Source organism: Panthera tigris, chromosome B3 (genome assembly GCF_018350195.1).
Source record: "Panthera tigris isolate Pti1 chromosome B3, P.tigris_Pti1_mat1.1, whole genome shotgun sequence".
In the NCBI taxonomy this organism is placed as follows: domain Eukaryota; kingdom Metazoa; phylum Chordata; class Mammalia; order Carnivora; family Felidae; genus Panthera; species Panthera tigris.
The window spans coordinates 6,280,333-6,304,369 of NC_056665.1; the positions used below are offsets into that span (position 1 = coordinate 6,280,333).

Genomic DNA, 24,037 nt, shown 5'->3' on the forward strand with positions numbered 1-24,037 from the left:
TCTCGATTCAGGTCATGATCTCCCGGTTCATGGATTGCGCCCTGCGTCGGGCTCTGCGCTGACAGCGTGGAGCCTGCCTGGGATTCTCTCTCTTCCTCTCTTTCCGCCCCTCCCCAGCTCATACGCTCATGCTCTCGCAAAATAAATAAACTTAAAAAAAATAAAAAGTAAAGGAAATTTTTCCTTTGTGTCAGGGTCAGAAGACATGGGGCATCTTGTCTATTTCCTCCTCAGTTACCTCCTCATCCTCCTCACCTTCTCAGAGACTCCAGCTCTTAGCATCTGAATCAGGCTTTGTCACAAGCACCCGGATGTCAATCAGAGGCATCTTGTGCCCTCGTAGCTTTATAAGGTCTTTACCCCGCACCCCTTACCCCGCACTCCAGCCCAGCGGGCAGCAGAATAGCCTTACCTCTTCCTTCTTTGCCCCGGCGTGCCGTGCAGCTTCCCAAACCAGCCCCTAAATCAGCGTTTTAAGGATGCCCCCATGCTCATGCGGCCATCCGTGAGCGTCTGACATAGGGGCCACCTCTCCCCACCCAGGTCTCTGGCCGACTCCGGGTTTCGCCTGCTGCCATTTTCCGTGGCAATCTGCTCGCGAGCTTCCCGGATGTCACTTTAAACCGGTCCCCGCATGCAGAGGGCGGGAGAAGCTATGAAAGAGGCAGCCACTCCCCGTGGGGAAGTCGCAGGTTTAATCAGCAAAGGGAACTTATTTACAAGGCTCGTCTTGGGTGGCAGCAGGATGAGTGGATCCCCGGGCCCACCTGCTGTATCTTAGAAGTTCATGAAAAGGTCTACGCGGGTTCAGTCGTGTACACGCAGCGTTCTCAGCGCCTCGTCACCCTCTCGAGGCCGTGTCCTCGGAGCTGCCTCTGGGAGCAGGAAAGCTAAGTGTGGCCCACATTCCAAGGACAGGGAAGGGGGGTGAGGAGCCTCTGATCGCCCGGGTCCAGCTCATGGGTCAATGGGAGATCACATCCTTTTGCTGACCTTCCCCAACACGTTTTATCAGTTGATGTGACTAACTGTCCGTTTATCCATCTATCCGTTCGTCTTTCTATGGCCTTTTATTGATCCATGTATTATCTGTTTTGTCGTTAAGATTGATTTCTTTATTAGAGAAAGTGTGAGTGGGGCAGGGTCAGAGAGAGAGGGAGAGAGAATCCCAAGCAGGCTCCGGGCTGTCAGCGCAGAGCCCGGCGCCAGGGTTCCATCTCACGAACTGTTGAGATCACGACCTGAACTGAAGTCGGACGCTTAACTGACTGAGCCACCCAGGCGCCCCCACCCTGTTTTTCACCCTTGTATGATCCCATCCATCTGTCCACCCACCCTTCCATCCACCAAACTTTATAGCTGTCTGTCCATCCGTCTTCCCCCCCTCCCTTCCCGCCTCCCTTCCTCAGCTCAGCTGTCTAAGAGACAGTTCAGTAGAATGGTCAAGGGCACGGGCTCTGGAGCCTGACTGCTTGGGTTTGAATCCCAGCCCTGCCACTTAGTAGCCTTGTGCCCTCGGTCAAGTTTCCTGAGCTCTCTGTGCCTCAGTTTCCTAGTCTGCGAAGTAGGGATAACGATAATCCTATTTTTTCCATAGGATTGTTAGGATCATTTGATACCCACAGAGCAGGTGATGTGTGCCTCGTACAGAGAAAATGTCCTGGTAGCCACCATCTTTTGCCGTCATTAGTCCATTACCCACTGGCCTGTTTGCCCTTCCGTCCGTCCCTCTCTCCGCCCACCGTCCTGCGGTCCTGCCCCCCCTGGTTGAGTGTCGGGGGTGGTGCCATCTCGTGGTGGCCCAGCCGAGGCTGTGTCGGTCCAGGTGCTGAAGGAAAAGAAGCAGGCGACCGAGCGGCTGGCGTCGCTGTCGGCCCAGAGCGAGAAGCGGCTGCAGGAGCTCGAGAGGCACGTGCAGCTCATGCGGCAGCAGCAGGGGCAGCTGCAGAGGCGGCTTCGCGAGGAGACGGAGCAGAAGCGGCGCCTGGAGACCGAGATGAACAAGCGGCAGCACCGTGTCAAGGTCGGGTCGGGTCGGGTCGGGGGCGCCCGGGGTCGCCGGGACTCGCGGCCGCGGGACCTCCCGAGCTGGCGGCTCGGCCTCCCTGAGTTTGTCCCGGCCCCTGACAATGAGGAGAGCCGGAGGGCACGCGAGGCGGGGCGGGACTCAGGAGGTGAGCCGTGCCCGCGGCCGGCGGCCCGCAGGAGCCCAGTCCCAGGGAGACGTGGGTGGCGAGGCCATCTCCGGAGGGGCTCTGGGGAGACGCGGCCCCCCCCCGCCCCCGCCCCCCTGGGACCCTGCCCCTGAGCTGCTCGCCGGGCGCATCCCCAGGAGCTGGAGCGGCGGCACGAGCAGCAGCAAAAGATCCTGAAGATCAAGACGGAAGAGATCGCGGCGTTCCAGAGGAAGCGGCGCAGCGGCAGCAACGGCTCTGTGGTCAGCCTGGAGCAGCAGCAGGTGGGCCGGGCCAGGCCGGCGTCCCCGGAGCCCCCCCGGTCGGCTGCCTCGGTCCCCCTGGGGCGCAGCGGAGGTGGGGGATGGGGGGGGCGGCGCACCCTTCTCCCCCACTGACCCCGGGCGGGGGGGCCCGTGGGGCCAGGGGTGAGAGCTGAGTTCCCTCCCCCACCCCCGTCAGAAGATCGAGGAGCAGAAGAAGTGGCTGGACCAGGAGATGGAAAAGGTCCTGCAGCAGCGGCGGGCACTGGAGGAGCTGGGGGAGGAGCTCCACAAGCGGGAGGCCATCCTGGCCAAGAAGGAGGCCCTGATGCAGGAGAAGACGGGGCTGGAGAGCAAGCGCCTGCGGTCCAGTCAGGTGAGGCCCCGCCAGCGGGGTTTGTGCCGGGTGAGAGGCCATCGGGTGGCCCCCTCCCGTGGAGGTCCCTCCCGGTGACAACCCTGCCAGGGGAGGCTCTTCCGGGTGATGTCCCTGCCGCGCAAGTTCCAGCCACGTGAGGCTCCGTCCCCTTCGTCCCGCCCTCTGCGCTTGCCGGGGGCCGTGCAGGCCAACAAGGAACAGCAGGTGTGGAAAGGGGGATGACCGAGGAGACGCAGGCCTCACAGGCGCTGGAGGCCGACAGACCTGGGCAGACGGCGGCCTCCCCGCTGAGCAGTACTCTGTCCCCCCTGCGCCACTGCTTCCTCTTGAGTAAGGAGCTTCTGAGCCAGTGCCCTCTTCGGCCGGTGGAATCACAGTGGTGCCAGGACGGTGGAAAAGGGGGGGATGTCAGACCCAGAGCAGGTGCTCGGACTCAGTGCACGGGGGTCCAGAGTGCTCTGAAGTCCAGCAGGGTTCAGGGCGCTGCTGGATTGTCCGGTGCTGCCCCCTTTCTGCCAGGAGTGCCTTTTCCCATGCTTGCTGGGATCCTTCGGGGCCGTCTCTGGGGGTCCCTCCTCCGAGGCTCCGGTCCCACCGGCCCCACTGGCCGAGCCGCCGCAGAGTCGAGAGCCGGGCCCTCCCGCCGGGCGGTACTCCCGGATTGTAGGGCTCTTGAGGGAAAGGCCCGCAGCCTCCGTAGCATCCCGTGGCTGGGCCGCTTCTGTGACCTCTGCGAGGGTGGGGCCGCCCCCTCCCTGACCCCCAGTGGCGCCGCCCCCAGGCCCTCAGCGAGGACATCGTGCGAGTGTCCAGCCGGCTGGAGCACCTGGAGAAGGAGCTGTCGGAGAAGAGCGGGCAGCTGCGGCAGGGCAGCGCCCAGAGCCAGCAGCGGCTCCGCGGGGAGATCGACGCCCTGCGCCAGGAGAAGGACTCGCTGCTGAAGCAGCGCCTGGACATCGACGGCAAGCTGAGGAGGGGCAGCCTGCTGTCGCCCGAGGTGAGCCCCGCGGCCCGGACCTCCGCAGCCTGCCCGGCCTCGGCCCGGCCCAGGGCCGGGCCCTGCTGCTCCCCGACATGCTTTCCCTGCCAGTGAGACCCAGGGCGTGGGGTGGCCGCAGCGGGCCTGCTGGCCCGGCCCTTCCTCCCGCTGCGGCCCCCGCAGCAGGGACGCACGGACTTGGCCCTCGCGGTTCCTGCCCGGCTGGACCCTGGGGGCGCTCTGTGTCCTGAGCCGTGTCAGCCCGCACGCCCTGGCTCCCTGTGTGGGAATGAGCGGTGGCAGCACGTCCCTGCGCCTCGTGGCCAGTCCCTGAGCAGCAGAGAGAGCCTTCTTGCAATAAACTCACCCCGGTGGCCCTCTGGTGCCCGTAGCAGACCCGCCGTATCTTCTGTTTGGCGTAGAGCGCTCTGTGCTTCTGTAGATCACGCGACAGGCGATACACCAGAGAGCAGCCCGTCAGCAGAGCCTGGCCTCCCCCGGGGTCGGGGCTGTGACGGAAGCTTCCTGTCCCTGCCATACCAGTCAGGGACACTTTGGATGTGCTGTGAGCTCAGGATGAGGCGACAGAGCGTCTCCCCCGTGGCTGGGTGCCGGTGCCGTCTGCCCAGGGCCGTCATCCGGGGAGTGGGTGTGCGTGGTGTGGGCACCCGGGCCTCCCCTTCCACGGCCGCCCGTGTCCCGCAGGAGGAGCGGACGCTGTTCCAGCTGGACGAGGCCATCGAGGCCCTGGATGCTGCCATCGAATACAAGAATGAGGCCATCACGTGCCGCCAGCGGGTGCTGCGGGCGTCGGCCTCCTTGCTGTCCCAGTGTGAGATGAACCTCATGGCCAAGCTCAGCTACCTCTCGTCCTCGGAGACCAGAGCCCTGCTCTGCAAGTATTTTGACAAGGTGGGTCACCGGCTCCCGGGCCCTCCGCCACCTCCGTCTGGTACTTGTGTGGGGGAGGGGTCTGCTGGCAGCTCCAGACGGGGGTCTGTTTCTTCCCAGATGCGGGGACAGAATCAGGGCCTGCTCCAGTCTCCAGGGCTGCCTCAGACTCTCCTCCTTAAACCCTAACTTTCTTAGTGAAACGAAGACCCGGTCTCCTCTCCCCTCACTTTCCGGCCTCCTGGCCCCTTCAGTGCACCCAGATCGGTGGTTCTCAGCAGGGATGGTTTTCCCCCAGGGGACATCTAGCCGAGTCTGGAGATGCTTCCGGTCCTCACAGCCATGAGGGTAGAGACCAGGGATGCTGCTAACCCTACAGCAGGCAGGACAGGTCCCCACAACCACAGACTCCCTGCCTGAAATGTCAGTAGGGCGGAGCTTGAGAAGCTGGGCCTCAGCAAGGCTCCGCCCGCGGGCTTAGGAGTCTGGGACTCGGAAGGAGCTTGAGGCAGGGGTAGGAAGTAAGCTTCCTCTTGACAGCTGACTCTTGTCATTTGGAAATCCCTGCCTAGAACACTGTTGAGAAGGTGTGGGAGGCCAGGTCTTGGCTCAGCGGGACACCCTGGCGATTCCTTAGCGACGTCCGCCCGTGGGGGGCGGTAGCTACAAGTTTGCCGAGTACCTGAGTACCTGCCGCCCCGGTCGGGGATGATCCGCGCTGGGGGCTGAGCCCGGCTGGGTCTTGGGACAGGTCGTGACGCTCCGAGAGGAGCAGCACCAGCAGCAGATCGCCTTCTCCGAGCTGGAGATGCAGCTGGAGGAGCAGCAGAGGCTGGTCTACTGGCTGGAGGTGGCCCTGGAGCGCCAGCGCCTGGAGATGGACCGCCAGCTGACCCTGCAGCAGAAGGAGCACGAGCAGAACATGCAGCTTCTCCTCCAGCAGAGCCGAGGTGAGGCGCCCCCGCCCGCGGCCCCTCCCCGCCTTCCTCCTCGGCCCCTCCCCTTCTTCCTCCTCGGCCCCTCCCCGCCTTCCTCCTCCGCCCCTCCCCGCCTTCCTCCTCGGCCCCTCCCCGCCTTCCTCCTCCGCCCCTCCCCGCCTTCCTCCTCGGCCCCTCCCCGCCTTCCTCCTCGGCCCCTCCCCGCCTTCCTCCTCCGCCCCTCCCCTCCTTCCTCCTCCGCCCCTCCCCTCCTTCCTCCTCGGCCCCTCCCCGCCTTCCTCCTCCGCCCCTCCCCTCCTTCCTCCTCGGCCCCTCCCCTCCTTCCTCCTCCGCCCCTCCCCTCCTTCCTCCTCCGCCCCTCCCCTCCTTCCTCCTCCGCGTCCCCTCCCGTCTAGATCACCTCGGCGAGGGGCTAGCGGACAGCAGGAGGCAGTATGAGACCAGGATCCAAGCGCTGGAGAAGGAGCTGGGCCGCCACCTGTGGATGAACCAGGAACTGAAACAGAAGCTCAGTAGCCTGAGTGCGGCGGGCCAGAGCAGGGGTGAGGCTCACCTGACCCGGTTTGGGCCGGCCTCCGGGAAGGCTTGGGAACCCCTCTAACCTCCGCTCTTCCGTGGGCATCTCCCACAGGGGAGCTGAGGCCTCCGTTTCTGACGAGCGTCGTTGGTCTCGGTGACAGGTGGGGAGAAGAGGGCCCTGTGCCTGGAGAGCAGACCGGCTCCCGGAAACGAAGAGGAGCTGCGCCCCGTGCCCGAGCTTCTCTGGCAGCAGTCCCTCCCTGAGGGGGGCCCCCGCGCCCGGGACGAGGTGCGGGACTTGGTCCGGGCCCCGCTGCCGCTGACGTGGAAGCGCTCCAGCCTGTGCGGTGAGGAGCAGGGCGGCGCCGAGGAGCCCCTAGGGGGGCGGGCGCCCCCCGTGGGTGAGGCGGGCCTGCCCTGGAACACCGGGCCCCTGCCCAAGCCCCGGCGGGACCCGCGCCGGGCCAGCTCGGGCATGATCGACGTCCGGAGAAACCCGCTGTAGGCTGTGCGCAGAGCCCGCCTCGCAGGGAGGCTGAGCCCGCTCCCGGGCACGGTCAACCCCCTTCGCTTCGTGAAAGACGGCCTTTAGCCCTCCCTCCAAATCCGGGTCCTGATCTTGACACAGCGGGGATCAGCGAACCTGGGCCACCGGCCCCAGTGGATCAGACTCCTTTTTTTTCATCTGTAAATTCCTGCCCCTCATTTCTTTGAGCTCCGGTACCGGATTGCCATCTTTTGGCTTGAGAGTTCCCAAAAGGCAATTCTGGTCCCAGACCTGCGTGCGGGTGCCCACAGTGCTGGGGTTCAGCCGGTGCTGGACACACAACAGTGAGTGGCAACCGGGTTGTGTTTTAAATGGTCTTATGTATATGGTGGGAAGTGGGAAGCTTGGCATAGTTTTAGACTTTTGTAAAACCATTTTATAATAAATGAGACTCTGAAGGGAAGAATGGGAGTTTTTACTTGGTTTGATTTACAAGACACGAGTCAGATTTGAGAACATGACAGGTGTGAAGGCTTTTTAGAGCCCCTGAGGCCCAATTCAGAACTGTGGACCGGGACCCCCACCAGGAGTCCCCAGAAGCTGCTCCTTGGGACACGCCGGGCCTCTGTGCGACTCCGGTGCGTCTCCCCACTCACGGTGAGGACCGTTGGGCACTGGCTGAGTTTCAGAGCAGACCTGGGGATGTGGCTGTTCCAGGAACCACCAGAGCTCGGCCCTGGTGAGTAAGCAGAAATGCACTGAGTAGCAAGAGAGGACTTTATTATTATACGGGGAAGGCAAGAAATTTCTTCTGTCACCGCCTTCGGTTTTGTGTGTGGTGCTTTAGTTCGTGAGCCCTGCCGGGGTCTCCGGGTCCCAGCCTAACAGCAGCTTCATAAAGAACCCACGAAGGGGCTGGGGGTGGGGGGCGGGGGCAGTTGACTGACTTGCCTTGGTCTCTCGGAGGGCAGGGCTGGAAGAAGCGCCTGGTCTTACAGTTCCTGCCTGCTTCCTGACTCCCAGCCCCAGCGACACCACCTCCCCAAGGAGGGGTAGGGCTGGATTCCCGGAGAGGGAGTAAAGAATTTGACAGCTGACCACAAAGAGGCATGGGGACCGGGCTGACTGCAGCTTCCTCTTTTGAACTCCCTTGGCTCCACTGAGCCCTGGCGATTCCTGTTTCTGTGCAGCAAGCCCAGGGTTACGTGGGACAGAGAGCAGCCTGGAACTTCCAACCCGGAGAAGACCACTCAGAACACGTCTTCTGTGCTGGGGACACGGTGGCTCCGGCCACGCTCCGTAGTGTTTGAGGATGTAAGTCCCCCAACCGGTTCCAGCCTCACTAGCTAATCAGCTTCTTCCGTGTGTAAGTTCTGCTGATGGGGCGTCTCCTGGACAAGGCTCGGCTGAAAGGAGAGTCTTCTGCCGTGGCCGGGAAAACATCCATATCCTCATCTAGAGAAAGGCAGAAAGACTTAGTGGGCAGGAAGTCACTGAGGACAGAACAGAAGAAAACGGGCTTGAACTGGAGAGGCCACACCCGAAGACGGACTGACACCAGCACTGCCTGCAGGTTCTCGGGCTGTGTGAGCGCCCCCCACCCGTCAGCACTGACTGGACGGCAGTAAATAATGGAAAAAGCTAAGTACTGCAGTTTGAACTCCCTCAGCAGGGTTTGTACATTCTTTTTGGCTCAGATTGTGGGGTTTATGCTGTTTCACGTGATTTATGTCTGAGTGTCAAGGGAGAGGAACCACCAAAGGCCCCCCACTCCTGCATTCCCTTTCAGTTCCAGGAGACCTTTCTAACCCATGCACTCAGCAGACGCAAGCCACGGGGTCGAGGAAAGGGAAGCCTCGAGTCTGATCACGACAGCCAGTCCTCCATCTACCACAGTACAGAAGCGTGGAACCCGCTGTGGGAAAGCTGCCAGCATGCCACCCACCCCTCTCCTCCACACACTCCCGCCACACGGGATGTGGGATGTCCACATCTGTCACAGTTTCAAGAAGCTGAAGAAAACACATCAGGATCTGAGGACTGCACGTAACTACACCATGGGGTTCTAATGCGGAGATTCTTTGGGAAGAGCACGGGACCCTGCAGGGACGGTCCTCTGTCCCAGACCCGGCCTTCCCTAGAACTCCTCCCCCAGACGGCCTGGCAGCCCCGAGCTGACCCCGGGGAGGCACCCAGCAGTCACTCCTCAGGACCTTCCGTGAACAATTACCTCTGGCATCGTTCCACCGAGAGGAAGGCGTTCTCCCCTGGAACAGCAGTGGAGACTGGGTCAGGGCCTGCAGCCCGCTGGCAGAGACGCCGCTCCGCACGGCACAGCCAGGAGAAGGCGTGGAACCTACAGAGACGCAGGGTGAGCACGGCTCCGTGGTACCCCACGCCACGGGGCCCGGGCCTCTTCAAGGAGCAGCTCTGAGGCGCTCCCCCCAACCCCCAAAACCCACGGCGGCAGCCTCACCTGAAAAAAACACCTCGTCGTCCCCCGTCGAGGGCAGGTACAGCACGCTCGCGCCCGGAGACCGCTCCTCACTCTTGCTGAGTTCTGGGTCTCCTCTCTGCCCATCACACGCTCTTTTTGCTTGACACTCCATTTCCTCCTCCGCAGGAAGGAGCCTCTTCCTGGAACCCAGCCCAAACTGTCCCCAGGAGCAGGCTTCCTCGGCCTTCGGCACACTGTCCCCGGGAGGCGAATGGTCGGGCAGCTGGCACACCCCCTCGAGCTCAAAATCCCCCAAGAGGGGAGTTCTGCTGATGCTGAGCTCGGGGCCTTGCTCCCTCCTCTCCGGCTCGAGGAGGGACACCCCTGCAGGGAGGTCAGCGCTGACCTCGCTCCTCGCAGCAGAGCTGCTGCCCACTGCCCGCTTCCTGCGGGGCCAGTCTCTGATGGTGTCTGGAGTGGTCTTCCCGCTGTGCTTGGGAGACGGGGTCCAAGGAACACTGCCGTCTGTCTGAAACGGAGAGGGGGTGCTAGAGGGGCCGCGGGTGGGGGTACAGGACTGGCAGATGTACATCTGTCCCCCGCTCTTGCCAGGGGTGCTGTGTGAGGGGCGGAGGCAGGGGGGAGACACGTAGGTGGCTTCGGGTCTCCCTGAGGACCTGCCAGCCCGGGGCAGGCCAACACCAGGGAGGGAGCTCTCGTCGCCCCGGGAGCTCCCTGCCCTTCGTAGGGACTCAGCTTCGCACAGACAGCCGGGGTCGATCTTTCTGATGCGAAGCTTGGGCAGGCCAGAAGCTCGCATCTCCAGCTCTACCTCGTAGGTCTGCGGGCTGGCGGGGGCTTCTGGAAGCTGAGCTGACGCCTGCAGATCCTCCAGCTGCGCGGCGGCCTGGCGCTGCCTTCTGTCTGCAGTGCAGCGCAGGTCGTAGGAAGGTGTCGGGGGAGAGCCAGGCCCACAGGAACGAGGGGATGGAAGAACCCCAGGGCTCGACGGAGAAGACTTCTTGGCAACCATCGTCCTTGACTGCCTCTCCTCTCCCATTGGTGCCACATCACTTTTCAAGCCATCACTGCCGTCAAGCTGTGCTTCGTCCAGGAGAGTGAGATACTCTGTGTCACTCGCCATCAGCAGAGGAGAGGACAGACGCCAGTCCCTCCTGAAGCCAAGCCCGGGGTAGCTGTGTCTTTCAGGGGAAGACCGAAGAGAGAGGCTCACTTCCTTCTGGTCCTTTCTGGCATCTGTGCTGGCAGCTGGGTTGTCAGCTGGGGCCTCTCTAGGAGCAGCAGAGGCACTAGGCTGGTGTTCCAGGAAGCTGCTTGCAAGATCCGAGGGCTCTCTGCACCTTTTTCCAGTTTTAGAAGGGGGCAGAGCAGGTGCGGGGTCAGACTGGGCATTCTGCAGGATTCTGGGAGGAGTTGAGGGAGCAGGACAGGAGAGAGGTGAGGCTACATTGGGGGCTTTCCAGGGCTCTCTCCAGTCCATTTCTCCGGGGGAAGGAGAGTTCGTCGAAAATTTCCGAAATGGACTCTTCTTGGAAACCTTGCCTGAGGGAAAGGTGAAAGGCTTCTCTGGAGGAGGAGATGGGGGAGGCACCAGACTTGTCATCCCCGGGCTCCCGGGGGTGGAGGCGGCTTTCTCCTCTCCTTTTTCTGCTAGCTCCCCTGCCTGGGAGGCCCCGGGGACACAGGGACGGTGGTGCTCTTGGTCCGGAGGCATCTCTCCCCGCACCCCCGAGGCTGCCGCTCGCGGAGAGGACCCGGCAGGACTCAGACCTGCGGTCCCGTTGGGGGCTGCGGGGCAGGGGGTGCTTTCTGGACTGGAGGTCACCGAGAGTGGCCAAGTAGAATTCCGCAGAAATCCAGCTGGCTGACCACCTGGCCTTCTGGGGGTTCTTGGGATCTTCTTTTCAAGAGGAGAGGTTCCTCCTTTCGCCAGGGAGCAGCCTTTCTGAGGAGTGACTTTTGGTTGAGATGGTGAGCCCCAGTCCTGTGAGGAGTCTTTTAAGGACTCCTCAAAAATGGCCTTTTTCGCAGGGGTCACTTCGGTAGGGGGTTTCTGCCACCTTTCAGGGGTGCGCAGTGGAGTTCGTGGCATATGAGGGAACCGTCTCGGCATCGCTTTAGAAGAGCTTGGAGATTTCCGGTTACTCTTCTTGGGAGTCTGTAAAGAAATGCTCATTTCAGTGCCTGAATGTCATCACCCATATGCTCTACAGAGCATCTGAGTCACCTCTAAGACGATCAGAAAGGCACATGGGAAATCCTTAACCTGGATTTCTGACAGTGACACGTTTCAACTTCCAAAACATGATGCACACTTTTCTTTTCCTAGCACTAAGCACCAAATCTGATCTTGGTCCTAAGACCAAGAAGTGTCTTCAGATGCATACTGCAGCTAAAACACGCTTCGCCTTCAACGGTGGATCGCTCCACTACTGCCACGTTCTCTTCCACCGCACCGCTCCTGCTCCCTTCCTGAAGTAGCTTCTAGGTGTCACATCATCTGCTGTTCACCTGCCTTCAACATGTGCTTGCTACACGCCCGTCATGTGCCAGGCCGTGGGGGGGGTGGGGGGGGGATGGAGTATGGAATATATGGATACATAAGGTCCAGCAACAAAGACGACGTCTCAGGAGCGACACTCCCCAGCAAAAAATCTCCCTTCCTTCTGGCAAAATGCAGTTAAACACTCCAACAGGTAAAGCTGGTCAGACGCCCATCGTGATCATCTCAAGGGAATCCTGGTCTAGTGGGTATTTCACGTTGAATAGGGTACAGAGAGATGGTAACAGTGTCACCAGCGCACTGACAGGGATGTGCGTGGGACAACACGTGTTGGCAGCACAAGAGAGGACTGTCTAACCCAGCTAGCCTGAAGGGGGGACAGGAACAGTGAGTTAGGTCATTAAGAATGGGTATCAGCAGGTAAATGTAAAAGGTGGGAAAGCGGGGAAGAGGTAATTTTGGTGTCTTTAAAAAAAAATTTTTTTTTTTTAACGTTTATTTATTATTGAGAGACAGAGTGTGAGCAGGGGAGGGGCAGAGAGAGGGAGACACAGAATCGGAAGCAGGCTCTGAGCTGTCTGCACGGAGCCTGACCCGGGGCTCGAACTCACAAACCGTGAGATCATGACCTGAGTCGAAGTCGGATGCTTAACCAACTGAGCCACCCAGGTGCCCCTGGTGCCTTTGCTCTATCATTTTCTCTGCCTAAAATGAAAACCAGCAGCTGCATGCAGACCTATGTGCAGCCTGACGTCACCGGAAAGGTGGAGGACAGAGCAGAGGGAGAGTGGGAGCCAGAGCCAGCCGATGGAGGCCCATGCCCATCTGGAGAGGACTGAACCTGGTTCCGTAAATCTGTGGTCTTCAAACCCATCTCCATAGCTGTGTGTCCTCCCACAAACTCTAAGCAGTTTATTGGGTTTCCAAATAAAAATTATTTTTTAACATAAGGATTCCATTTTCAGAAAACCCTGTTTAACAACAGGTCTCTAGAGCTTTAAGCAAAGTGATGCAGTCAGAAAGCTCACTCCAGGGGGTGCCTGGGTGGCTCAGTCGGTTAAGCATCCAACTTCGGCTCAGGTCATGATCTCCCGGTTTGTGGGTTCAAGCCCCGCGTTGGGCTCTGTGCTGACAGCTCAGAGCCTGGAGCCTGCTTCGGATCTTGTGTCTCCCTCTCTCTCTGCCCCTGCCCCCACTGTGCTCTCTCAAAAATAAATAAATGTAAAAAAAAAAAAAAAAAAAAAGAAGGCTCACTCTGGCCTCTGGGGGCAGGATGGACTTGAGAGGGAAGAGGGAAAAGGCGGTTGAAATGTTCCAGGCAGAACTGGGATAGGGCAGAACTGCAGGGATGGAGAAAAGGGAATGGGTATAAATGGCTATGTCTGGGAGTGGCTCAGGCTTCTCACGTGGATGACTGGATTGGGTGGGTAGTGTAAGGGCAACAGATGAATGATGCCTGTACATTTCAGGAAGATCTATACATGGTGTATGATAAAAATGGTGGACGAAACCAAGAGACTAGATGAGATCATTTCTGTTTTCTCCTACCACCTTGGCCTCAGCCAAACTGCTGCCTTACATCCCTATATACCCAATAACCATTCATCTCGATCAACCCAACCACCCCCAAATACGTATTAACATTGACAGATCACCTGCTTTCTTGTCCCTAATGTTCTCAGTGGGTTTTTTGGGCCATGTTTGTTTCCCTCCACAAGACCACACTATTTTAAACATTATAGAAATGTTATACCTGATAAGCTGTAGGTATCTCAGAACCCAATGTGCTTCTTGAAGTCCTCTGAAGTCGAGCTGAACCCTTCTCAGAAGGACTGACCATCTCATGCAATGCCCCAAAAAGCAGGCTCTTGGGAGAACGAATACTTCGGTTTGGAGATTTTTCTCTTTGGTCTGCAAGTCAAAATCAGTAATTCTTTCTCAACTCCTGCCCTCCCAATACTAACAGAACAGCCAGTCCATACAAGAAAACAATTTTTTTCGAGCTACTGGGAGTGGGGGATCCCACCTAATTATGCCAGCAACCCCAATTATTGCTGCCATCTGGACTTTTAAGATTGCATAGTTACCTCAGCCCTTATGTGAGGCAAGTAAAACAATTTAATTTGTAAATATAAAAACACATTATCTGATGATCCAAACTAATGGTGGATGAAAGAATGAAGGACAAGCAGGTATCCCCTTCCACCTAGGACCCGAGTGTAGAATGTGAACACATGGTGGAAATAACAGGTAATTTACCTGTTGAATGAATAAATTACCAAAAGGACAGTATGAATGACCAGCTGTAGGAATCCAAAGGAAGGACACTGTTAGTGAAGGTCATGGATCGTCCATCACTCTACACCTCTACTGAATATACCTGTTCTACCGCTCCAATATCAAGAAAGAAAATGCCAAGTTTTATACTTCTTTTCCCAAAAATACTTCCCGCCAAGTAGGCACACAACTAGGCGGTGGGCAAGCAAGTTACCTGACTTGTCTTGCTGGAATGAGTGAACTCTTTGCACACTTCGAGACTTGGGCTGAGACACAGAATAGAAGGAACCAGAATTTGTCCTGCTGAGTGACAACTGCTTGATTCGAGGACTTCGTCTCAAGCTTATTTCTACAAAACCAGAATCACAGTTAGTAACCAGGGAGAAACACAAGCTTTTTACGTTTGCCTGTGTATGAAATGGGTAAAATTTACGTTATACCACATACAAGATAGACTGTCACAAATTACTGACCTTGAGACTTCTGAAGTGTAACAAGGTTACAAGGGGTAGGACCTATGGCTCCAACAAAGTTCAGAAAAACCACTGACCTACCAGACTGTGACCTTTGGAAATCTCAAACTGCCACCCTTTTAACCATGATACTGGGTGAAAAAAGGGTTTATATGGTGTGACTTTTGCAAAAATTTTTTTAAATTTAAAAATTGCAGTTTTCATGTTTATGATACATACATTTGTGTAGAAACGACACCTGTAAGAGTATCAATGAAGCTAAAATATTAAGTATTTCTGAGTTGTGGGATTACCAAACAATTATTAAAAATTTGGCTTCTTGGGGCGCCTGGGTGGCTCAGTCGGTTAAGCGTCCGGCTTCGGCTCAGGTCACCATCTCGCGGCTTGTGAGTTCGAGCCCCGCGTCAGGCTCTGTGCTGACAGCTCAGAGCCTGGAGCCTGTTTCAGATTCTGTGTCTCCCTCTCTCTCTGACCCTCCCCTGTTCATGCTCTGTCTCTCTCAAAAATAAATAAATGTTAAAAAAATTTTTTTTTAAATTTGACTTCTCTATATTTTTTGATTTACTTTTCTGATTTTTCTACAATAAACAAATTACTTGAGTCATTAAAAACATGACTTTGTTTTTGGAAAAAACAAAATGTTTGCTTTTGGAATCCCCTGTATTACATGTACTTTAAAAAGAAGCCACGGCACTTTGTATCACCCCGTGTTAGCCTGTACCCTGACCTCTGTTCCTACTGTGTAAAAAGGTTTCTCCAGAAATTCCCTCAGGAAATTCTGTGTAAAAGACCATTTACTAATAAACATTTACTGATCTACACTGCAGGCCCAGAGCTGTCATACTGTCTGCACAATATCCTAGGACATGCTGAACAACACCACAAATAGAGGGTTTTCAAAGAAACTAGAGAAAACAGCACAAAACAAACATAGGTAATACCGTCTGCTCCTTTTTCTGGGGACTCTTCAACTATGTCAATATCAGGGCCAGGCTCCGAGGACCTTAACGAATAACAAGCATAGGGATTATTTAGTATCACTCATGGTTCATGCACCATAAGCCTCACAAAGCAACAGAGACCACAGGGCTTAAGAGTACCAGTGCTGGCAAGCACTCTCATATACTTGACCGTTGCAAGTAAAATGGTTAGAACACTTTTTTGGAAAGTGGTTTTACAACACAAAAATTAATTAAAAATATGCATGCCTTCTAACGCACCCATTTCTCTCCTTGCAATTTATCCTGTAGATAACTTGCAGAAGTATGTAAAATCTGTACACAAATAATGTCAAGATGAAACCTTCCTATTATTCCTGTTAAGTTCAGCTAAAAACCCTGGATGTTATATTAAAATGAACTACAGATTAAACAGTGACAAGAAGAGGCAGGTGGCTGGGGATCACAGGACCCAAAGAGAGACAGGGCAGTGAGCTCCCAGAGAGTTCCCTTTTTGCTTCCTGGATCCTGGACTGGGTGCTGGGGAAATAGACAACCCAAATATGTCAACAGGTACCAAAACTGCCCTAAGAAAAGTCAGCTTTCTCTAGCCAAAGAACCAGGAAAGGGGCAGCTTAGCACGACAAACTTTCAGACACTAACTACCATGGAAAACTGTGGCCCACCACACCCATAGGCTGAGCCGAGATCCTAAACTTGCAGCCTGGCCCAGCAGTGATGATGACCCCCTCCATGTAATGACAAATGCTTTTGCATTTTTGTTTTTTAATTTTTGAGAGAGAGAGCAGGGGAGGGGCAGAGAGAGGGAGACAGAGGATCTGAAGCAGGCTCCGTGCTTACAGCAGAGAGCCGGATATGGGGCTTGAACTCATGAACCACAAGATCATGACCTGAGCCAACATCAGAAGCTTAACCGACTGAGCCACCCAGGTGCCCCGCGTGGGTTTTTTTTTTTTTAAGTTTTTTTATTTTGAGAGAGAAAGTGTGAGCATGTGAGGCGAGGAGCTGAGAGGGAGAGAATTTTTTTGAAGGTTTTTTAAAATGTTTATTTTGAGAGAGAGCAGGTGCACAAGGGAGGGGCACAGAGAGAGAGAGAATCCCAAGCAGGTGGCACGGAGCCTGACGTGGGGCTTGAACACATAAACCATGAGATCATGAGCTCAGCCGAAACCAAGAGTCGGTTGCCTAAGTGACAGAGCCACCCAGACGCTCGGAGAGAATCTTTAAGCAGGCTTTGCACTTAGCGCACAGCCCAACATGGGGCTTGATCTCACAACCATGAGGTCCTGACCTGAGCCAAAATCAAGAAATCAGACACTTAAATGACTGAGCCACCCAGATGCCATGAAGAATGGTTTTTAAAATTGTGCAGGGGAGGACTGGGTGGCTCAGTCAGCTGAGCACCAGACTCTTGACTTTGGCTCAGGTCGTGATCCCAGGATCTTGGGATCAAGCCCTGTGTGGGTGGCTGAGCGCAGAGCTTGCTTGGATTTTCTCCCTCCTTCTTCTGCTCCTCCCCCATGTGTGAGCACATGCACACACGCTCTCTGAAAAAATTTTTTTAAAAAGTTTATAATGGAAATGCAAGCTGGTGCAGCCACTCTGGAAAACAGTATGGAGGTTCCCAAAAAACTAAAAATAGAACTACCCTACAACCCAGCAATTGCACTACTAGGCATTTATCCAAGGGATACGGGTGTGCTCTTTTGAAGGGACACATGCACCCCCGTGTTTATAGCAGCACTATCAACAATAGCCAAAGTACGAAAAGAGCCCAAATGTCCATCGATGGACAAATGAATAAGGTGTGGTATATATGTACAATGGAGTATTACTCGGCAATCAAAAAGAACGAAATCTTGCCATCTGCAACTACGTGAATGGAACTGGAGGGTATTATGCTAAGTGACATTAGTCAGAGAAAGACAAGTGTCCTATGACTTCACTCATATGAGGACTTTAAGAGACAAAACATGAACATAAGGGAAGGGAAACAAAAATAACAAAAACAGGGAGGGGGACAAAACATAAGAGACTCTTAAATATGGAGAAAAAACTGAGGGTTACTGGAGGGGTTGTGGGAGGAGGGATGGGCTAAATGGGGAAGGGGCACTAAGGAATCTACTCCTGAAATCATTGTTGCACTATATGCTAATTTGGATGTAAATTAAAAAAAATAAAATAAAACAAGTTAAAAAACATTTTTTTTAATTAAAAAAAAAAAAAAAAGTTTATAAATGTGGAATACCCATTTGATGGACTGCTTCTCAGCAACCCCTCACCGCCCCAAAAAGGAAGAAATATGGATACATACAACACCATGGACCAATCTCAAAATAATTATGCCAAGTGAAAGAGGTGACACAAAAGAGTACATTCTGTATGATTCTCTAGCCCTCAGAATTTACAGAATGCTGAATACTCTTTAGTAATAAGACAGTCAAGACATCAGTCACAGGGGCTCCGAGAAGGTGGACAGTGGCCCGCAAGATCATTAGCAAGGTAGCTAGGCAAGGGTGTTACTCACCTGCCCTTGATTTGTCTATGAAGAAGCCTTCTGGAGACTTGCTTATGTACTGGAGTCTCAGCCACACTCTTAGTCAGCAGTTTGTGATAACCTAAAATGTAAATAGCATCAATTTCATTTAACCTTATCAAGAAGTGGCAGCAAGGCAAAGCGAGCAGTCTGAAATTCTGTATGGCTTACTACTCGCCTGGAGTGGTTTTTGTCTTTACCGGAGGGGCTCTTGATTGTTTTGGGACTAACGTCTAACCATAGGACTTAATTTAACATGACACAACAGTTAATCAGCATTAGAGATTAAATAATAAGCTAGTGTAAAATACTGTAAAATTCTAATAAGCAATTCTGAAAAAAAATAAAAATATTTATCAGAACTAATAAGTATCCATCTCACCAGTGCTTCTTATATTTATGATGAAATGATAGAGTATGAAAGTGCTGACATGCCACACAGATATTAAGATACTGAATAGCGAGCGCCATCTAGCCGGCATGCATTTCCGCAGTGGGGTATGCAACCAAGCTGATCACGGGAGGACTAGTTTAGAGGGAATTAAAAGTGACCAGGAAGAGAAGTGATGTCGGCAGGAATGTGGTGTAAGAACCTCTGAAATAACTCTTCCACAAAAGGAACGAGAACACTGGGCAAAAATGGGCAAAATCAGCCTTTTCAGAACTCTGGAAATTAACTAGTTTGCAACAATCCATGGAGTATTTATCCAAGAAAAACAGTGAATCCCAGTAACAACAGCCAAGTCCATGGAACTTTATCTTGCCCCAGCGCCCCCAGCCCCGTAGCCTTGAAAACCACCAGCCTGCAATCACTCTGCAGACCAACGCCCCTGCCCAGGGGCCTGTGTGTGAACAGGGCCAAATGAGACTGGAGCTCCTCCAAAGCCCCATTCACAGATGTCATTATCTGACCTGTCTGGCAGTTCCCCCGCAAAAGCAAAATCTCACGGGCTCAAGTAGTCTCTATTTGACCTCAGGACTCACCCAGTATGAATGAGCTTTTTCCAGGGAGCACTTACTGAAACCAACCGGCAGCAATTGTGAACATCACAGCTGCCTAGGGGAGTGATAACAGCTGGGGCAAACAACAAGCTAACCAAAAGTGTAAAAGGGGAAACTAGGGAATGAGGTGTCTATGGAGGACTCAACAAACCTTCAACATATTCCTGGGACCTAAAACTCCATGCAATGCAGGGCTGTGTGCACGCCCAGGGTAAACCCAAGAAGGCCCTAAGCTGTCACCCACGGCTCACCTTGAGGCTCCAGAAAAGCAGAGAGAAATATACGCTGCCTGGCTGAGTACTGAAGAAATGAGCCAACGCACCAAAGGCCCTCAGCAAAGGCTGAGAAACTTACTGGTTCCAGGCATCAAAGAAAATCTGTCCAATCATTAGCTGGATCGCTAAGCTAAGTGAGCAGACGTCAGTGGCCACACATGACAGAATACAGACTTTAAAGAATTAGTTCAGGAAAGTCACCAAACAAAAGCAGTAACAATAACAACAAACACTGGAGGGGAGGGGAGAAGTCTGTCAGAAGTGCCTTCTTATGTTACGTCCAGTTGTCAATAAAAAAACAGACATGCAGGGGTGCCTGGGTGGCTCGGTCGGTTAAGTGTCCAGCTTCGGCTCAGGTCATGATCTCGTGGTCCGTGGGTTCGAGCCCTGCGTCGGGCTCTGTACTGACAGCTCAGAGCCTGAGCCCGTTTCAGATTCTGCGTGTGTGTCTCTCTGTCTCTACCCCCACTCGCACTCTCTCAAAAACAAACATTAAAAAAAAAAAAAAAGCGCTGAAAGGGCAAAGACTCAACCAAGAATTGAATATCCAGCAAAATTATTGTTCAAAATGAGGGAGAAATTAGCACATTCCCAGGTTAAAAACAAATCCCCCCCCCCAAAAAAACAGAACTTTTCAGTAGCAGACCTGCCCCATGAGTAATACTAGAGGGGGTCCTTCAGGCTGAGAGCAAAGGGCACTCAAGAGTGAGGCAAATCCATGGGAAGAATCAAAAAGCACCAGGGAAGGAACTACATAAATAAATACAACGTACAGCACAGAAGCAGTTTCCGTTTGTAACTCTCTTCTCCTAGGAGTTGAAAAATAAAGTGATCATTATAAATTGATGTTGATGGGCATAGAGTGTACGAAGATGTAATGTGTATAACAACGTAGCACAAAGGAGGGGGTAGGAAACAGAACTGTATTTATAGGAGCAAAGTTTTTCAATACTGCTGAAATGAAGTTGGTATTAATCTGAATTAGGCTCTTAGAAGATAGGAATTGTAATCCCCAGAGGGAGTGATGTTACACTAAATAGTGCCATAAGAAGCTAGGGGTTGGTCTCTCCACCAAAACAGCTAGTAAACTGGCAGGGGAGTGGGGGGTGGGAAATGATCAGAATCAAGTATTTTGGAACTCTGGAACCCAAGGGGCTACTTGCAACAATGAAGGACATGATTTATGCAAGGAAGATGCTGCTGAGTTTTGGTAAGCGAACACCACGCATGAAGCTCTGATCTCCTTTCCCCAGCCTCACCGCAGCTGTGGGGAGAGGGGCCCACATTCCGGGAGCAGGTGGCTGGTGGTAGGGCAGACACCTTGTCCTCCAACCTTGGGGTTGTGTGGTTAATCTGATGGACCCCTGATGGGCGGGCGCAGACACTTGCCTCTCGTTTTGGGACCTCCAGAAGGCAGCTGCGTTTCCCAAGACGGCTATGGGAATACTTAAAGGGACAAGAATACTTTCTTGTTTTTCCCTTTTTAGAGTCAGACATTTAAGGAAATCTTGGTCAGGTTACTGGCAAACCAGAGATAACAGAAGAGAAACTTCGGTGACCACACACAATATGGACTACATGCGTCGCGGGTTTGGAAAACAGAGACAGCTGAAGTCCTCAATATGCGAAGAGGAGCAAACACTCAGGAGCGGGAGAATCTGGTTTCCAAAGTTGCCACATTATAATAGTCAGAATATCTAATCTTCAACAAACAATTACAAAATATACAAAGGAACAGGGACATAGAGCCCATCCACAGGAAAAGAAGAATTTGATGGAGACCATCCCTAAGAAAACCCATCAGAATGGCTGGTCAAGGACAATAAATCGAGTTTTCTAAATGTGCTCAATGACTCAAGAATATCACAAAGAAATAAAGGAAATCAGTAAAACAATGTATGAACAAAATGAGACTGTCAACAAAGTGATAAAAATTATTAAAAGAAACCTAATTCTCAAACTATTCCAAAAAATAAAAGAGGAAAAAAACTTCTAAATTCATTTGACAAGACCAGCATTACCCTGATACCAAAACCAAAGACACTACAAAAAACTACAGCCCAGTATCTCTGATGAACAAAAATGCCAAAATCCTCAACAAAATATCAGCAAACCGAATCCAGCAATACATTAAAAAAATCACTCACCACAAGTATGATTTAATCCAAAGATGCAAGGGTGGTTCAATATTTGCAAAACAACGTGATTCTTCACATGAACAAGAGAAAGAATACAAACTGTATGATCGTCTCAATAGACACAGACAAAACATTTGACAAACCACAGCATCCATTTATGATAAAAACTCTCAACCAAGTAGGTTTAGAGGGAACATACCTCAAAGTAATAAGGCCATAGACGAAAAACCCACAGCTAACATCATACTCGATGGTGAAAAATGAGCTTTTCCTCTAAGATCAGGAAAAAGACAAGAGTATCAACCACTTTTATTCGACACAGTACCACTGGAACTCCTAGCTGTAGCAATCGAACAAGAAATAAAAGGCATCCAAATTGGTAAGGAAGAATTAAAACTGTCACTATTTTCAGATGACATGATACTATATATAGAAAACCCTACAGATTCCACCAAAAAGCACTAGAACCGATAAATAAATTTAGTAAAGGTGCAGGATTGCAAGTAATATACAGAAATCTGTTGCCTTTCTACACACTAATAACAAAGTAGAAGAAGAAAAAAATCCCATTTACAACTGCACCAAAAAGAATAAAATACCTAGGAATAAACTTAACCAAGGAGGTGAAAGACCTGTATTCTGACAAGTATAAAACACTGATAAAAGAAATTGAAGATGACACAAATAAATGGAAAGATATTCCATGCTCATGGATTTGAAGATTTAATATTGTGAAAATTTCCATACTACAAAAAGCAATCTACGGATTTAAGATAATCCCTATCAAAATACTAACAGCATCTTTCACAGAACTAGAACAAATACTAAAATTTGTATGGAACCACAAAAGATCCCAATTAGCCAAAGCAATCTTGATAAAGAACAAATCTAGAGGTATCACAATCTGTGATTTCAAGATATACTCCAAAGCTATAATGAAAACGGTATGGTACTGGCACAAAAATAGACACACAGATCAAAAGAATCAATAAAGAGCCCAGAACTAAACCACTCTTATGTGGTAAATCTACAACAAAGGAGGCAAGAATATACAATGGGAAAAGAGTCTCTTCAATAAATGGTGCTGGGAAAACCGGATAGTTACGTGCAAAGGATGACACTGGACCACTTTCATACACCATATACAAAAATAAAATGGATTAAAGACCTAAATGTGAGAACTGAAAGCATAAAAATCCTAGAAGAGAACACAGACAGTAACTTGACATCAGCAACTTGTTTCTAGGTATGTCTCCTCAGGCAAGAGAAACAAAAGCAAAAATAAACCTTTGCGGGGCGCCTGGGTGGCTCAGTCGGTTAAGCGTCCGACTTCGGCTCAGGTCATGATCTCGCGGTCTGTGAGTTCGAGCCCCGCAATGGGCTCTGTGCTGACCGCTCAGAGCCTTGAACCTGTTTCAGATTCTGAGTCTCCCTCTCTCTCTGACCCTCCCCCGTTCATGCTCTGTCTCTCTCTGTCTCAAAAATAAATAAACGTTAAAAAAAAAATTTTTTTTTTTTAAATAAAAAAATAAACCTTTGGGACTACACTGAAATATAAAAAGCTTCTGCACAGCAAAGGAAACCAAAAAAACGACAAGGCAACCCTACTGAATGAGAGAAGATATTTGCAAAGGACATATCCAATAAGGGGTTAGTATCCCAAATACATAAAGAACTCATGCAAGTCAACACCAGAAAAATAATCTAATTAAAAAATGGGCAGAGGACCTGAACAGCTATTTCTCCAAAGACATACAAATGGCCAACAGAGACATAAAAAGATGCTCAACCATCACTCATCATCAAGGAAACTGATATCAGAACTACAATGATAGGTCACTTTACACTTGTCAGAATGGCTACTATCAAAACAAGAAATAACAAATGTTGGTGAGGATGTGGATAAAAGGGAACCCTTATGAACTGTTGGTGGGAATACCAGCTGGTGCAGCCACTGGGGAAAACAGTATGAAGGTTCCTTTATTTTATTATTTTTTTTTGTAGAGGAAATTCTTGATTTTTTAATATATATATATATACACATACATATCTTGATTCTAAACCTTATCGTTTTGGACTATTATTTTTTATTTAAATCCAGGTTAGTTAACATGTAGTGTAATAATGATTTCAGGAACAGAATTTAGTGATTCATCACTTACATGTAACACCCAGTGCTCATCCCAACAAGTGCCCTCCTTAATGCCCAATGACAGTTCACTTAAAAATTAAAAACAGAATTATCACATAATTCACCAGTATAATTCCACTACTGGGTATCTATCCAAAGAAAATGATAACTGCTAAGTCAAAAAGATATACACACACCTCTGTTTATTGCAACTTTACAATAGCCAAGATATGGAAGCAACCCAAATGCCCATTGATAGATGAATGGCATACATACAATGGAATATCACTCAGCCATAAAAAAGAATGAGATCTTGACATCTGTGACAACATGAATGGCCTTACAGGGTATTTTGCTAAGTGAACTAAGTCAGAGAAAGAAATGCCATATGGTTTCACTTACATGTGGAACCTAAAAGAACAAAACCAGACTCCTGAATACATAGAACTGGTGGTCCCCAGAGGGGAGGTGCGTGGGGGGTGGGTGAAATAGATAAAGGGAATTAAGAGGTACAAACTTTCAGTTATAAAATAAACAGGTCACAGAGATTAGTATAGCACTCTACCCAATAAGAGCAGAATACACATTATTCTCAGGCACATGCAGAACACTCTCCATTACAGGTCAAATGGTAGAGCATAAAATAAGTCTCAAA

General features: G+C 51.8%; 2 protein-coding genes across 4 annotated transcripts in view; one reads left to right on the plus strand and one right to left on the minus strand.

Moving 5' to 3' along the window:
* Nucleotides 1-8,988, plus strand: part of KIF7 (kinesin family member 7) — a 28,781-nt gene extending 19,793 nt beyond the window's left edge. For all 3 annotated transcript variants that reach the window (XM_042988071.1, XM_042988072.1, XM_042988073.1), the window contains exons 12-20: nt 1,826-2,023; nt 2,333-2,458; nt 2,637-2,813; nt 3,598-3,813; nt 4,501-4,707; nt 5,438-5,636; nt 6,020-6,166; nt 6,305-7,369; nt 7,821-8,988. In XM_042988071.1, the coding sequence (XP_042844005.1) occupies nt 1,826-2,023; nt 2,333-2,458; nt 2,637-2,813; nt 3,598-3,813; nt 4,501-4,707; nt 5,438-5,636; nt 6,020-6,166; nt 6,305-6,648 (1,614 nt within the window). In that variant the 3' untranslated portion in view covers nt 6,649-7,369; nt 7,821-8,988. The remainder of the gene's footprint in view (nt 1-1,825; nt 2,024-2,332; nt 2,459-2,636; nt 2,814-3,597; nt 3,814-4,500; nt 4,708-5,437; nt 5,637-6,019; nt 6,167-6,304; nt 7,370-7,820) is intronic.
* Nucleotides 7,966-24,037, minus strand: part of TICRR (TOPBP1 interacting checkpoint and replication regulator) — a 47,147-nt gene continuing 31,075 nt past the window's right edge. Inside the window, exons 16-22 of the mRNA XM_007078292.3 lie at nt 17,828-17,918; nt 15,283-15,344; nt 14,083-14,217; nt 13,345-13,502; nt 9,107-11,246; nt 8,861-8,986; nt 7,966-8,085 (exon numbers count right to left, since the gene is read on the minus strand). Of these exons, the coding sequence (XP_007078354.2) occupies nt 7,973-8,085; nt 8,861-8,986; nt 9,107-11,246; nt 13,345-13,502; nt 14,083-14,217; nt 15,283-15,344; nt 17,828-17,918 (2,825 nt within the window). The 3' untranslated portion in view covers nt 7,966-7,972. The remainder of the gene's footprint in view (nt 8,086-8,860; nt 8,987-9,106; nt 11,247-13,344; nt 13,503-14,082; nt 14,218-15,282; nt 15,345-17,827; nt 17,919-24,037) is intronic.